Source organism: Notamacropus eugenii, chromosome 1 (genome assembly GCF_028372415.1).
Source record: "Notamacropus eugenii isolate mMacEug1 chromosome 1, mMacEug1.pri_v2, whole genome shotgun sequence".
Taxonomy (NCBI): domain Eukaryota; kingdom Metazoa; phylum Chordata; class Mammalia; order Diprotodontia; family Macropodidae; genus Notamacropus; species Notamacropus eugenii.
The window spans coordinates 583,237,684-583,249,994 of NC_092872.1; the positions used below are offsets into that span (position 1 = coordinate 583,237,684).

Consider the following 12,311-nt stretch of genomic DNA (forward strand, 5'->3'; position numbering starts at 1 on the left):
TATACATATATGGCATACATATATGTGTATATATATCTTCATTTATACGGGATAAATATAAACAAAATACACATAAGGTTGTAAAATAAAAGAGAGGGAATAAGTATCCGACACAATCAAGAAAGACTTCATGTAAGCAATCAAGCATTTTTACTTTTTTGGCCAGTGTTTAACAAGTAGTCCAGAACTTGAGTAAGAGAGAAAACATTGGCCTTATAATAAAGAGGGGATTTTTTTGGTCATTTCATTTTCTATACTAAGTATCCACCATTGTTAAGCTGATATAGAAAATGTTAACCAGATGTTAGAAAATGTGCTCAGAAAAGAGAATGGGGGAATAAATCTTCCTGAATATAACTTTTACCAAATTAACATTTTTCTTCTCTTCTCATTTTCTACATTGTTATTGTCAGATATTTCTACTTTTTCTGGTATTTCCATTTTCTTAATGAAATTTTTCTTTCTGAAAGCTAAAAATTTTCCCCTAAATCAAGCTTCTCTATCACTTAACATGTTAGCTTATTTTGTGATTTGATACAAGTATTCCTAAACCTGTATCCAAATGTCCTTTTATATGTGCATAAAAATATGAAGGAAGTAAGAAGATAAGAATCTGACATTCTCTTATTCACAGACCCTGCCATCTTGATGCAGGAGGCCAAAGAGAAATATTTCACAGACTCTCAGACGGTATTTCTAAGAACCAGCAACATTTATTAAGTTTGTATGCTGTGTTAGGCACTATGCTAAGTCCTGGGGATACAAAGAAAGACAAAAGATAGTATGTATTAATAAGCTATGTAGAGAACAAATAGAAGGCAATCCACAGTTGGAAGGCTCTAGAATTAAGAGGGAGAGAAAGAAGCTTCCTGTAGAAAGAGAGCTTTTAAGCCAGAAAGAGATATAGAGGGAGAGAATTTCAGACATGGGAGTATAGCCAATGAAATGCCTGTAGTCTGGATATGGAATACCTCAAACAATAATGTTGATCATTCTAGATTTTTTTAAGGTACAATTCCAGTATCAAGCCTAAAATGCATTCCTTTTTTTAATAACCCCATAAACTACAGAAACTCCCATTATCACTTATATTTCTTCCTTTGGATCTTGGAAACCACTCTTTTATTACAGCAGCAAAGTACTTGACACAAAGTAAGCTCTGAATAAATGTTGATGGACTTATTGGTGATAGGGTATGAACCAATTTTCAAAATAGTTTTCTTTTTCTCATTTCTTAAGAGCCTCACCTTTTTCTCTGCTTATAAGTGAAGCTGTACATAGATTTTTATATATATTTTTCATACTAGGATGTTGAAAAATTGGTCATAGAATCTTCTGAAAGTTCTATATTTGATCCCATTAGACATGCAAATAAAGTATAATCTTCTCCATAATTCTTTGCACTTTTAGATCCATGACTATTGTGATTTCTTAAGGACCCGTCTTGCTTTGTAATGATTTCTCAAAGTTTTTATTTTCTGCTACTCTTTTTGAAGATAACATTACAATATAATAATCATAATGACAAAGTGCTTTCCTTCTGCCAAGCTTTCTGTAACTATGTTCTTCATCAATGAGAGTATACCCGACACATTTGGACTTCTAACACTATAGTGCCCAATGTAGAAAAAAAACGGCAGTAAAGAAGACCACAAAAGGAATATTCTTTTCTTTTTGCCTCCCTCAGAGAGCAAGCCTAGACTCTTATCTTTTCTTGTTTTTAAAACCCCTCATGGAGAACCACCCTCCTTAGTTAGATTTTATATTGTTCAAAATTGACCCCTCCTTTAATCTACTGTCCCTCTTGCCCTTCTCTCCCACCTCTTCCTTCTCTCTTTTCCCTTATGAGTGAAATGTTTTTCTGTAAAGGGTGAGATTCAAGTGTCCCTCATTTTTCCTACCCTTTCATTCAGGAAATAAAGATGGGGAGATGAAGAAAGACACTGACCAGTTTAAAAAAAACAACTACTGTGTATCTAAAAAATATACCCAAAGGAAGGGAACAAGAATTTATTAAATACCCACTATGTTCTTGGCACTGTGACAGGTGCTTTACACATATCTCATTTGATGCTCACAACTCTGGGAGGTAGGCCCTATTATTACTCCCATTTTACATTTGAGGTAACAGAGGCAAACAGAAGTTTTAAGTGATTTTCTTAGAGATGTAAGTATCTAAGACCAGATTTGACCTAGAGTCTTCCAGACTCCAGGCCTAGCTAGCGCTCTGTCCACTGTGCCACCTCGTACTTTTGTAACAAATACAAGCACTGACTCAAGATGGGAAAAATAGATTTTTCCACAAGTACTACATGAATACATAGAAGACATGATGAAGCGATAGATAAAAATGAAATAAAAGCTTTAAAGAAAAGAATTGGAAGGAAAATAAATAACTTAGAAGAGGAAGACATAAATTTTAACCATGTAATAACTCCCTTTAACCTAGAATGGACCAAACAAAAATCAGTGGGTCCATGAAATAGCAAAAAAAGTAATAGAAAAATTATTTTTTAATAGAAGAAAATGTAAGATATCTGATATAGCAAACAGATTACCAGGAAAATAGTTCAAGGAGGTATTATTTAAGAATCATTGGTCTCTTGAGAAACCATGATTTAAGCAAACAAACAAAAAGCTTTGATGATATTTTTTCCAAAACAGTAACAAATGAAAACTGTCCAGATCTATTAGAACTAAAGGGCAAAGATAGAAAGAACCACTGAGTACTTCAATGAAAAGCCTGAAAGGGAAAGCCTCAGGAATGTCATGAACAAAACCCAGAGCTCCCATGTCAAAAAAAATTACAAGAATCAAGAAAGAAATAAGTACGAAAGAAACACAATCAGGATCATATACAACCTGGAAGCTCCTACTTAAAATGAGAGGAGATTTTCAAAAACATAATTCTAAAAATCAAAAGATTAAATTTATAAGCAATAAGAGCTGATACTGAAAAGTTGCTCTTCACCCTACGGTAGCGGAAAAATGGACCTTTATTGGAATAGAGGATTGTCAGACATTCCTGGTGGGAACATCAGAGTTATGTTGGAATTCTGAAATATAAGAGAAACCAAGAAAGAAATGACAAAAGACATTACTTCAGAGAACCTGAGTAGTATGAACTGATGCAGAGTGAAATGAGAAGAAGTAGTAGAACAATTTTTACAAGTGAAACAACATTGAAAAGAACATTCTTGAAAGAAGGCAACTATTCAATAATATTAAAAGAACACAACTTTGAAAGACTTCAGAACAGCAGTCATTAAAATGACTAGCCATGTCTCCCGAAGACTATGATAATGTATATTTTCTGACTTCCTAATAAGAGGTGATGGAATCAAATAATAGAAAGAAACAGTTTTTTGGACATGGCTGGTATGATCTTGGACTACATTGAATTGTTTGATGATTAGGAATAGAGAGGTAATATTGTTCTTCAGTCATTTCAGTTGTGTCTGACTCGTTGTAACCCCATTTGGGATTTTCTTGTCAAAGATACTGGAGTGGCTTACCATTTTCTTCTCCGACTCATTTTACAGAAGAGGAAACTGAGGCAAACAGGGTTAAGTGACTTGCCCAGGGCCACACAACCATTAAGTCTCTGAGGCCAGATTTTAATTCAGGTCTTCCTGATTCCAGGTTTGGTGTTCTATCCACCACACCACCTAGTCACCCAGAATACAATAGTCGTATTGTATTCTGTCCTGGTCAGACCACAATTGAAATGTTGCCTACAGTTCTGAATAGGACATTTTAGGAAGCACATTGATAAACTGGAGAGTATTCAGAAGAGGGAGACCAGAATATTAAATGGCCTTGAGCCCATCTCAAATGAAGATTGTTTGAAGGATAAAGGAATCTTGATCCTGGAGAAGAAAGGACTGGGAGAAGAGATGGTAGACATATTCAAGAATTTTAAGGGCTGTCATGTGGAATCTTGATTAGACTTGCTCTTTTCAGTCCTAGAAAGCACAACTAGGAGCAGTAAATGGGGAGCTGCAAAGAGGCAACTTTAGTCCTGATATCAGGGAAAATTCTTAATAATTGCAACTTCCAGATATAGCATGGCTACCTTGGAAGAAATTGTATGTTTCCCGATATTGGAGATCTTTAAAGTAGATGCTACAAGTCCACTTCTTGGGGTTATTGTAGAGGGAGTTCTTTTGGGGGAAGGATATAAATTACACTGTTTTATCATTATACTCCCAACAGCAGTTGGGGCTGATAAATGCTTTTTATTTCCACTTTGCCCTTTAGTTCTAACAGATCTGGGTAGTTTTTTGTTTTCTTGAAATATAATGTCAAGGTTCTTTTTTTTATCATGACTTTCAGATACTGTGCAATCATTCTTAAATTTTTTCTCCTTGTTCTGTTTTCCAGATCAGTTGTTTTTGCTCTGAGATACTTTGCATGTTCTTTTTTTCAATGTTTGGATCTTGATTTGAAGACATTAGCTTTTCTTTGATCCATTCTATTTTCAGGGAGTTTGTTAGTCAAGCAAGACTTCTATAACTCTCCTGTCAAGCTATTAATTCCCTTTCTGTTTCTTTCCTCCGTAGTTCTTATTTCTTTTCCAGTTTTTTCCTCTAGTGTTCTCATTTCACTTAAATATGAAATCATTTTAAATGTGTTTTTTAAAACTCTTGTTTCATCTTTTTCAGTAATTCTAGTGGGCTTTGTACCCAAACTTCTTCCTCTTTGAAACTTTGTAGATATTTTTAGATTCATTCTCTTCTTATGGGTTTGTCTTAAGCCTCCTGGTCATCATAATAGCTCCAGGTGTTGCGAGTTCTTTTTAATTTGCTTATTCTTCCAAGCTACTTCCTGATGTTGAATTTCCTGTTAGACCAGAGTTCTGCCTGTTTTTGAAGGGAGCATGTTGTCCTCTTGAGTTGTGCTATTGCTTATTTGAAGTCCTAAATATTTTGTTCCAGAATCTCTGGGTCAGCTCAGGCTGGGGACCTCTAAGCTTTTAAAGTCCCAGAGAGATCTGATGCTGGCCTGCTATTCTGAGCTCTGAAATTTCCTGACCTGGTTTTGTGACTGAACAACACACTTGTGGGCTTTGTTCCATTTTGAGTTTCAGTAGACTGCTGATTGATTCAGTCACTATTAGCTAGCCAGAAAGTACTTCTGGTTCTGAGTGACAAAACTGAAGGCTTCCCTTTGGTCTAGGATTCTTGTCTTGGATATTTCACTGTAGGCTTTAAACTGAGCTTGTGGCTAAAACTGAGGCCATGCTCCGCTTCTGGAGTCAGAGTTAAGGGACTGCTGCTTGCTTCTGATCTTAGAATCTCTGATCACACCTTATTCCAGATCACTACCCCTAGGTGCAGTTCCCCTCCCAGTCTGTGTAATGGAACTAGGTAGTAAAGGTCAGAATTATCAGGTGACTCCTCTTCCTGGAACAGTCATAAGGCCAAACCCCTCCGTGTTGGTCTGAAACCTTTTTTTGGAAACTAGGTGGTGCAGTAAATAGAGTACTGGACCTAGAGTCAAAAAGACCTGAGTTCAAATATGGTCTCAGACACTTAGCAACAAGTGTGACCCTGGGTGAGTGTAGCAGTAAGCACCCTGACACATCCAGGATGGCCTGCTAGCATAGGCTTTTACATCTGCTTTTCTAAAAGGAAAGCAACTTTTGAGAGGTCAACAATCTTCTTTAATTACATTCAACAACAGAGAAAAATACAAGCAGAGAAATAAAAACCAACAGACAGGGCTTCTAACTGTCTGACCATAAGCAATACATACATCACAGATCAACAGACAGATTCAACTGTTTAATCATTACATGCATACAGAGTTAGTAGAGAAGTACCAGCATCTGGGTTTAAATGGGGGAGGAGGGCTCCTTACCCAGAGTCTCATCTGGCACATGAACCTTCTTCCAAAGAATAAACCCCAAAGCAAAACCTTTACTTCAGAGTATATATACACTTTTCAGAGCCAGAGGGCATCATCACAACCCTCTTAACCCTAAATATCTCATTAATTAACAAAAGGTGTGGATTTGCCTACCCTCCCCTAATCAAGCTTCCCTGAACCTTCCCTTCCATGTGAGGCCTATTATTGGGCAGGGAAGATGTTTAACTCACTACAGCAAGTCACTTAACTTCTGTTTGCCTCAGTTTCCCCACAGGAATAATAGTAAAATAGGAATAATAGTACCTCACAGGATTTTGAGGATCAAATGACATAATATTTGTAAACTGCTTAGAACAGTGCCTGACACATTTTATTGTTGTTTAGTCAATCAGTAGTGTCCAACCCTGTGATCTTATTTAGGGCTTTCTTGGCAAAGATACTGGGATGGTTTTCCATTTCTTTCTCTAGCTCATTTTACAGATGGGTAACTAAGGTAAACAGGGTTAAGTGACTTGCCCAGGAGCATACAATAATTATGTGTCAGAAGCTAGATTTGAACTCAGGTCCTCCTGACTCCAGGGTCAGCACTGTCCACTGTACCACCTAGCTGCTTGGCACATAGTAGGTACTTAATAAAATCGTTTTTTCCTTTCTTGACCTAGTGGACAGTCTCAGTCCTCTTTCAGTCTGTATGTAGTAAGAAAAATGAAAAGCCCAAGAGACAGAGTTTCTGGGTAATTAATCAATTTATTAATTAGGCTGGCTGGTAATCAATAAAGTGATGGTCAGCAGTTTCTCTTGGTAACCAATGACAAAACCATAGAGACCACTAAATGCTGAAGTACCTTTGGAAAAGGGGTACCTCTGACAGTTGAAAATCAACCTTGTTAGTGGGCTTGATCATGAGAATCAGCTGCCTCCAGTAATCTGGGCAAGGGATCCATGTCTTCCCAGACCACTCTTGGTTGGTTTTCTCCTTCATGAACTGGGTTACCCAAAACTCCAATGAAGAGGGGTACAACAATATGGGCTTAATGTTTTGGGGATGGAATTAACCTAGATTACATTCTGTTTATACTCTAAACATTAGTAAGATCTCCTAGTTGGATGGGGCTCCATCCAAGATCAAGGAGCATGTTGCAGGAGAATTTAGGCAATGTCATCTGTCAGCTTTGTCCTTCAGAGATGGGCTGAACAGCCTACAGAGGCTGGTCCCTGAATGAGGAATTAAAGAGAAAAATCCTTAATTCTAATTTAATAATTGGTAATTAATATAATAGAAAAATATCCTTCAGTAGGAAAATCTTTCTGTAATTCCTGACTAGATCCTAATCCCAGCATATGTAGATTTCTTTCTCTCTTTGTTTTCCTATGTCCAGTGTCGCTGTGGATTTTTTTTATTTCCTTATCAAGAGTTCATCTACTGCATTTTCTAGATCTTTGTGAAGGAATTGTGGGGAGAGCCCAGGTCTCTTTCATCATATTACTCTGCCATTTTGGCTTGTCAGCTGTTATTGATATATTTTATTTTTACATCACTCAGATTTCTCCCTGTATTGCTTCTCCCCCTTCACCCACAATGCCATCTCATATAGCAAAGAAACGTTTAAAATAAAAGAGTAGAAATCAGCAAAATCGATAAATACTTTTCAGGATATCCAAAAATGCATGTAATCTTCCACTCTCATGGACTTTTCACCTCTGTTAAAGGAGTAAATGGAGGTATTTCCTCTGACCACTTCTTTGGGGGCCATACTTATTCTTTGTAATTTGTAACATTTACTTTTGATGGTTTTGTGAGGATGGTTCTTTCTTTTACATTGTTGTAGTCGTGTAGGGTGTTTTCTAGTTGTTTACTTCAATCTGTATCAATTCTTGTAAGTCTATGATATTCTCTGTTTAGCATATTTGTCATTTCTTACAGCACATCAATATTCCATTACATTCATATACCGCAGTTACTTTGTCCATTCTCTAATGCATGGGCATATGCTTTGTTTCCAGTTCTTTGCAATCATAAAAAAATGTAGTTATGAATATTACATTTAGGAATTTTCTTATTGATGGATTTATTAAATTTTAGTTCCACCAGTGGAATTTCTGGGTCCAAATATATGGACATCATAATTACTTTATTTGTATAATTCCAAATTGTTTTCCAAAATGGTTGTACTAATTCACCAACACTCCACTTGTATGCCTATATTCCTATAACTCCTCCAACATGGACAATTCTTGTGTTTTTTCATCTTTGTCCATATGCAGAGTATAAGGTGAAACTTTGGAAGTTGTTTCAATTTGTATTTTTATTATTACTATTGATTTGGAACATTTTTTTCACATAGTTGTTAATAGTGTATAGTGTATATGATTATTTTGAGAACTGTTCATATCCTTTGATCCATTACCTATCAGGGAATGGTTTGTAATCATATATTTCTAATTATTTTTTTGTATGCGTTTGATAGCAAACCCTTCTCTGAGAAATTTGTCACAATGATCTTTATTCCTATTAAATTCTCTTACACTAGATGAATTAAGTTTGGGCAAAATCTTTTTAATTTCAAGTAATCAGATTTATTTATCTTTTGCAATTGCTTCTTTCCTTTGTTTGGTTAAGAATATGTCTTTTACCCATAGTTGAGAAATAAATATGATTTGCTTCTCTTCTCATTTGTAATAGAATGATGCTTAATATCCAGGTCCTAAATCCATTTTAATTTACTGTGGAATATTACATATGTCTTTCCTTTGTAGCATTGTCAATATTTAAAGGAACCAAGTTCTTGACTTTTAGCTCAGTTCCCTTTCCATCACCTTACGGCTTTTCTCTCTCACACTGGATTCATTGCCTTCAACATAAAGTAATTGTATGCTACAGTACTTTTTCAGCATCCCTTCACCAGTACACATAACATGCCATTTTGATTTAACAAATGGGTTTTCTGAAGTAATAAGGCTTAATTTCACCACCTGGTAATCAACCTGGTGAGGTACGCCACTCCACCTTACCAAGAGAGGTCCTCAGATACCAGCGATATCATCCAATATCAGGTCCATACTTCAAACTTTTCTAACTTTTATAAGGCCTGCTAAGGGGCAAATTCTTCAACAACCCATGGTCATGTCCATGCCATGATATCAGTGAGTCTTTAGTGGAATTGTTTTTCCAGAGGAGTGAAACCTAGATTCCAATACATAGACATCTTTTCTTGAACATTTTGTTTACTATCACAGACTGTTTCTCAACCCATGACTTTTCGATTTACCATCTAGGGAAAAAGCATTCTTGAGAAATGAAATGTGGGGAAAATCCCTCTTCCCCCATTCTTTTTGTGAAATGCCTTCCTTCCCTCCCTTATCCCAGCTGGTTTCTCTGGTCAAAGGCTACAAAGTTCAAAAGTTCTACTTTCTCAAGCTTTAGTCCCCACATCACCAGCTGCCTACTGGAAATTTCAAAATGGATGTCCCACTGATACCTCAAACTTAACTTGTCCAAAACAGAACTCACTAACTTTTCCCAGTGAACCCACCCCTCTTCAGAATTTACCTATTTATGTCAAGGGTATCACTTTCCATCCTCTGACCCAGGTTCACATCCTTAGTGTCATCTTCATCTCCTCACTCATCCCATGTGTCCAGTAAGTTTCTGTATCCTTTCTATCACCACAATACTTCTTGCATATCTCCCCTTCTCTCCACTTGTATAGATGTCACTCTAGTTTAGGATCCCCTTGCCATTTTCCTAGATGATTGCAATAATCTCCTAATTGATCTCTCCCCTTTTTAATCCATCTCCCACATAACTGCCTGATTTTTCTGAAAAGTAAGTCTGACCAAGGTATTCCACTACTTGATAAACTATAATAACTTCTATTATTTATAAATCTCTCTTATCATTCCAACCTTATTATACATTATTCCTCTCTATTATACATCATTCCATCTAAACTGTTCTTGACATTTTTCATATATGACATGGCAACTTCTTTCTTCAAATCTTTGTAGTGGCTTTCCCAGTGCCAAGAAAGTTCTCCTCTCTTTCCTCTATTTGTTTCCTTAAAGTATCACCTTCTACTTGAGATGTTTCCTCACCCTCCCCAATGGCTGGTGCCCTCCCCTTTCCCCAGAGCTACCTTTCACCCATTTATATCTATTTTGTGTACACCAATAGATGTTCATGTTGTGTTGCTGACTAGACTACAAGCTTCCTGAAGGCAGAGACTTCTCACTTTAATCTTTATATTCAGAGTGCCTAGCTCAGCACTTGGCACATATTAGCTATCTCATGAATGCTTGCTAATTGATTGCTGGGTGAACTACAGTGTCTAACAAAAAATGCTGTATTAAGTTAGAATTGTAGCAATTTCCTCTGATTTTCTTCACCTTATTTATGATCTTAGATACCCCATCCCAATGCTTCATCTTGGCATGGAAGTGCTTGTGTTCCCAAAGGCTATCCATGTCCTACAAAATTGGAGAGCCTTCAGGAAGTTAAGGATTTAAATGTATGTCTCTGAGGACTTCCTAGCTGAGTTCAAAGAGATACCCATCACCAGGTTGGTGGAAGGGTGGGTGATGAATGTTTATAATCACAGTAATTCAAAACGGCTATTTACTGGGGCATAGAGGGGTTCTGATCTGATGTCAGAGGAGGGATTTGCCATGCTGCTGAACTACTGATGTTTCAGTTCTACGAGAATTGAAACATGTATCATTCTATTTCCAATGAATCTTTTCCTATATAAATGTCCTCAGTATTATTGAAATGCCATTACGATTATTTAGACAGAATTATAAATAAACATGTAGTAATTGCTTGACTATTGTCACAAATTTGTTTTGTAGTGCTTGTAGAACAACAACGAAAATGCCAATATTTTGCCCAATTAGTAAAGAAATATGTGGGTTTTTTTAGGATGTGACCTAAAATGGAAGAATTTAGAGCACAAGACACCAAGAAATGTTGCTAAAGATGGTGGCTTCAAGGCAGCATCCAAAGAAATACGTAGAGCTGAGCGAATCGCCAAAAAACTAGCCAGACCTGGAGTGAAAAATCCAAACCCACCCTGGGCTGTTAGATTACATGACTGGTCTTATGAACATGAAAAAGAACTGCGGGATGCCTTTGCTTCTCTGGACCGGGGGGATGGAACGGTAACTAAAGAGGACTTCGTAATGGTGCTTGAGGATATGCAGACCTTTGCAGACAATGAACAACTACTTGGTCTTGCTCAGCAACATGAAAAGAAGCGAGGAGCAGGTGTCAACATTAATGAATTCCTTAAAGGGACCAGATATTTGCAAAAGTCCTTTGTTCTGGGATCCTATGGACCCAAGAAAAAGAAGAAGGGAAGGGGTAAGAAGGCCAAGAAAGGCAAGTTTTTCCTTCCCCTTCCAGTCTGCTATATTCCTGACAACGTGTTTCAACGCCGAAAGGAGGGAGGGCCGCCTTATTATATGATTGAAACTTACCAAAACATTACAGACTGCAGTAGATTTCATCGAGATCTTCCACCCAAACATCCCATTCAGGATGATTCTTCCTGGTATATTGATGACCCTGGAAAAATATACTGTAATATTAATTACATCACTAAAGCTGGAGATCTGGCATCCCTGAAAAAAGCATTTGAAGCAGGAATACCAGTAGATATGAAGGACAACTTTTATAAAACTCCATTAATGGCCGCATGTGAATGTGGAAACATAGATGCTGTGAAATTTCTTCTTGAAAGGGGGTATGTTACTTTGTTTGGTGAAGCTTTTTCTGGTCATCATTCTTTAGTATCAAAAGAAATTGTGATAAAGATTAGGTAATCAATAATTGCACTCTAGAATTTGACTAGTTTCCCTGAAAGCATCTTGTTTTTCAGTTCTAATTCCCTGCTGGACCTCCTCTGGGTTGTTGACTAAATTCAAGAGTACAAGAGATCCCTTCAAATCCTTTTGCTCTCTGAAGATCTAGAGCATTCTACAAAGCCAAAGGAGAATTTAGTTCTAGACTTGTGACCAATAGGTAGTCTGTGGCTCATTCTGCTGTGGAATAGTAAACTCCCAGTACTCTGGTGAAGGAAATGTTACTTCTTGGGAAGACTCATTCCTCACCCCACCTGCCCACCCTCAGCCTAAGGCTCCGTGTAACATTAAGGAGGTTGCGGTTTCCAGATCGCTCCCAACCCAGTTAGTTAACTGTAGGGACCACTAAGTGGTTTGGGGAAGCCCTTTCTGGAGATGTCTTTTTTTTTTTTTGAGACATTCCAGTCAATTCAGACAAGATGTGAACTATGTTTTTTTTCTCTCTAAAGCACATGTTTACCTTTCAAATAGGCCCTCGCTTCTATTTTCTTGAAGGAAATTACATTATCCTTGCTGACTCCCAACATGGCTTTTCAATTGCCAAGATGCTACTAAAGTAATAAGCAGGGTCCTTGGGATCC

At 37.1% G+C, this 12,311-nt stretch overlaps 1 protein-coding gene across 3 annotated transcripts in view; it reads left to right on the forward strand.

Moving 5' to 3' along the window:
• Nucleotides 1-12,311, forward strand: part of ANKEF1 (ankyrin repeat and EF-hand domain containing 1) — a 67,225-nt gene that overhangs the window by 34,320 nt on the left and 20,594 nt on the right. For all 3 annotated transcript variants that reach the window (XM_072634451.1, XM_072634452.1, XM_072634453.1), the window contains one exon: nucleotides 10,790-11,612. In XM_072634451.1, coding sequence (XP_072490552.1) covers nucleotides 10,790-11,612 — 823 coding nt within the window. The remainder of the gene's footprint in view (nucleotides 1-10,789; nucleotides 11,613-12,311) is intronic.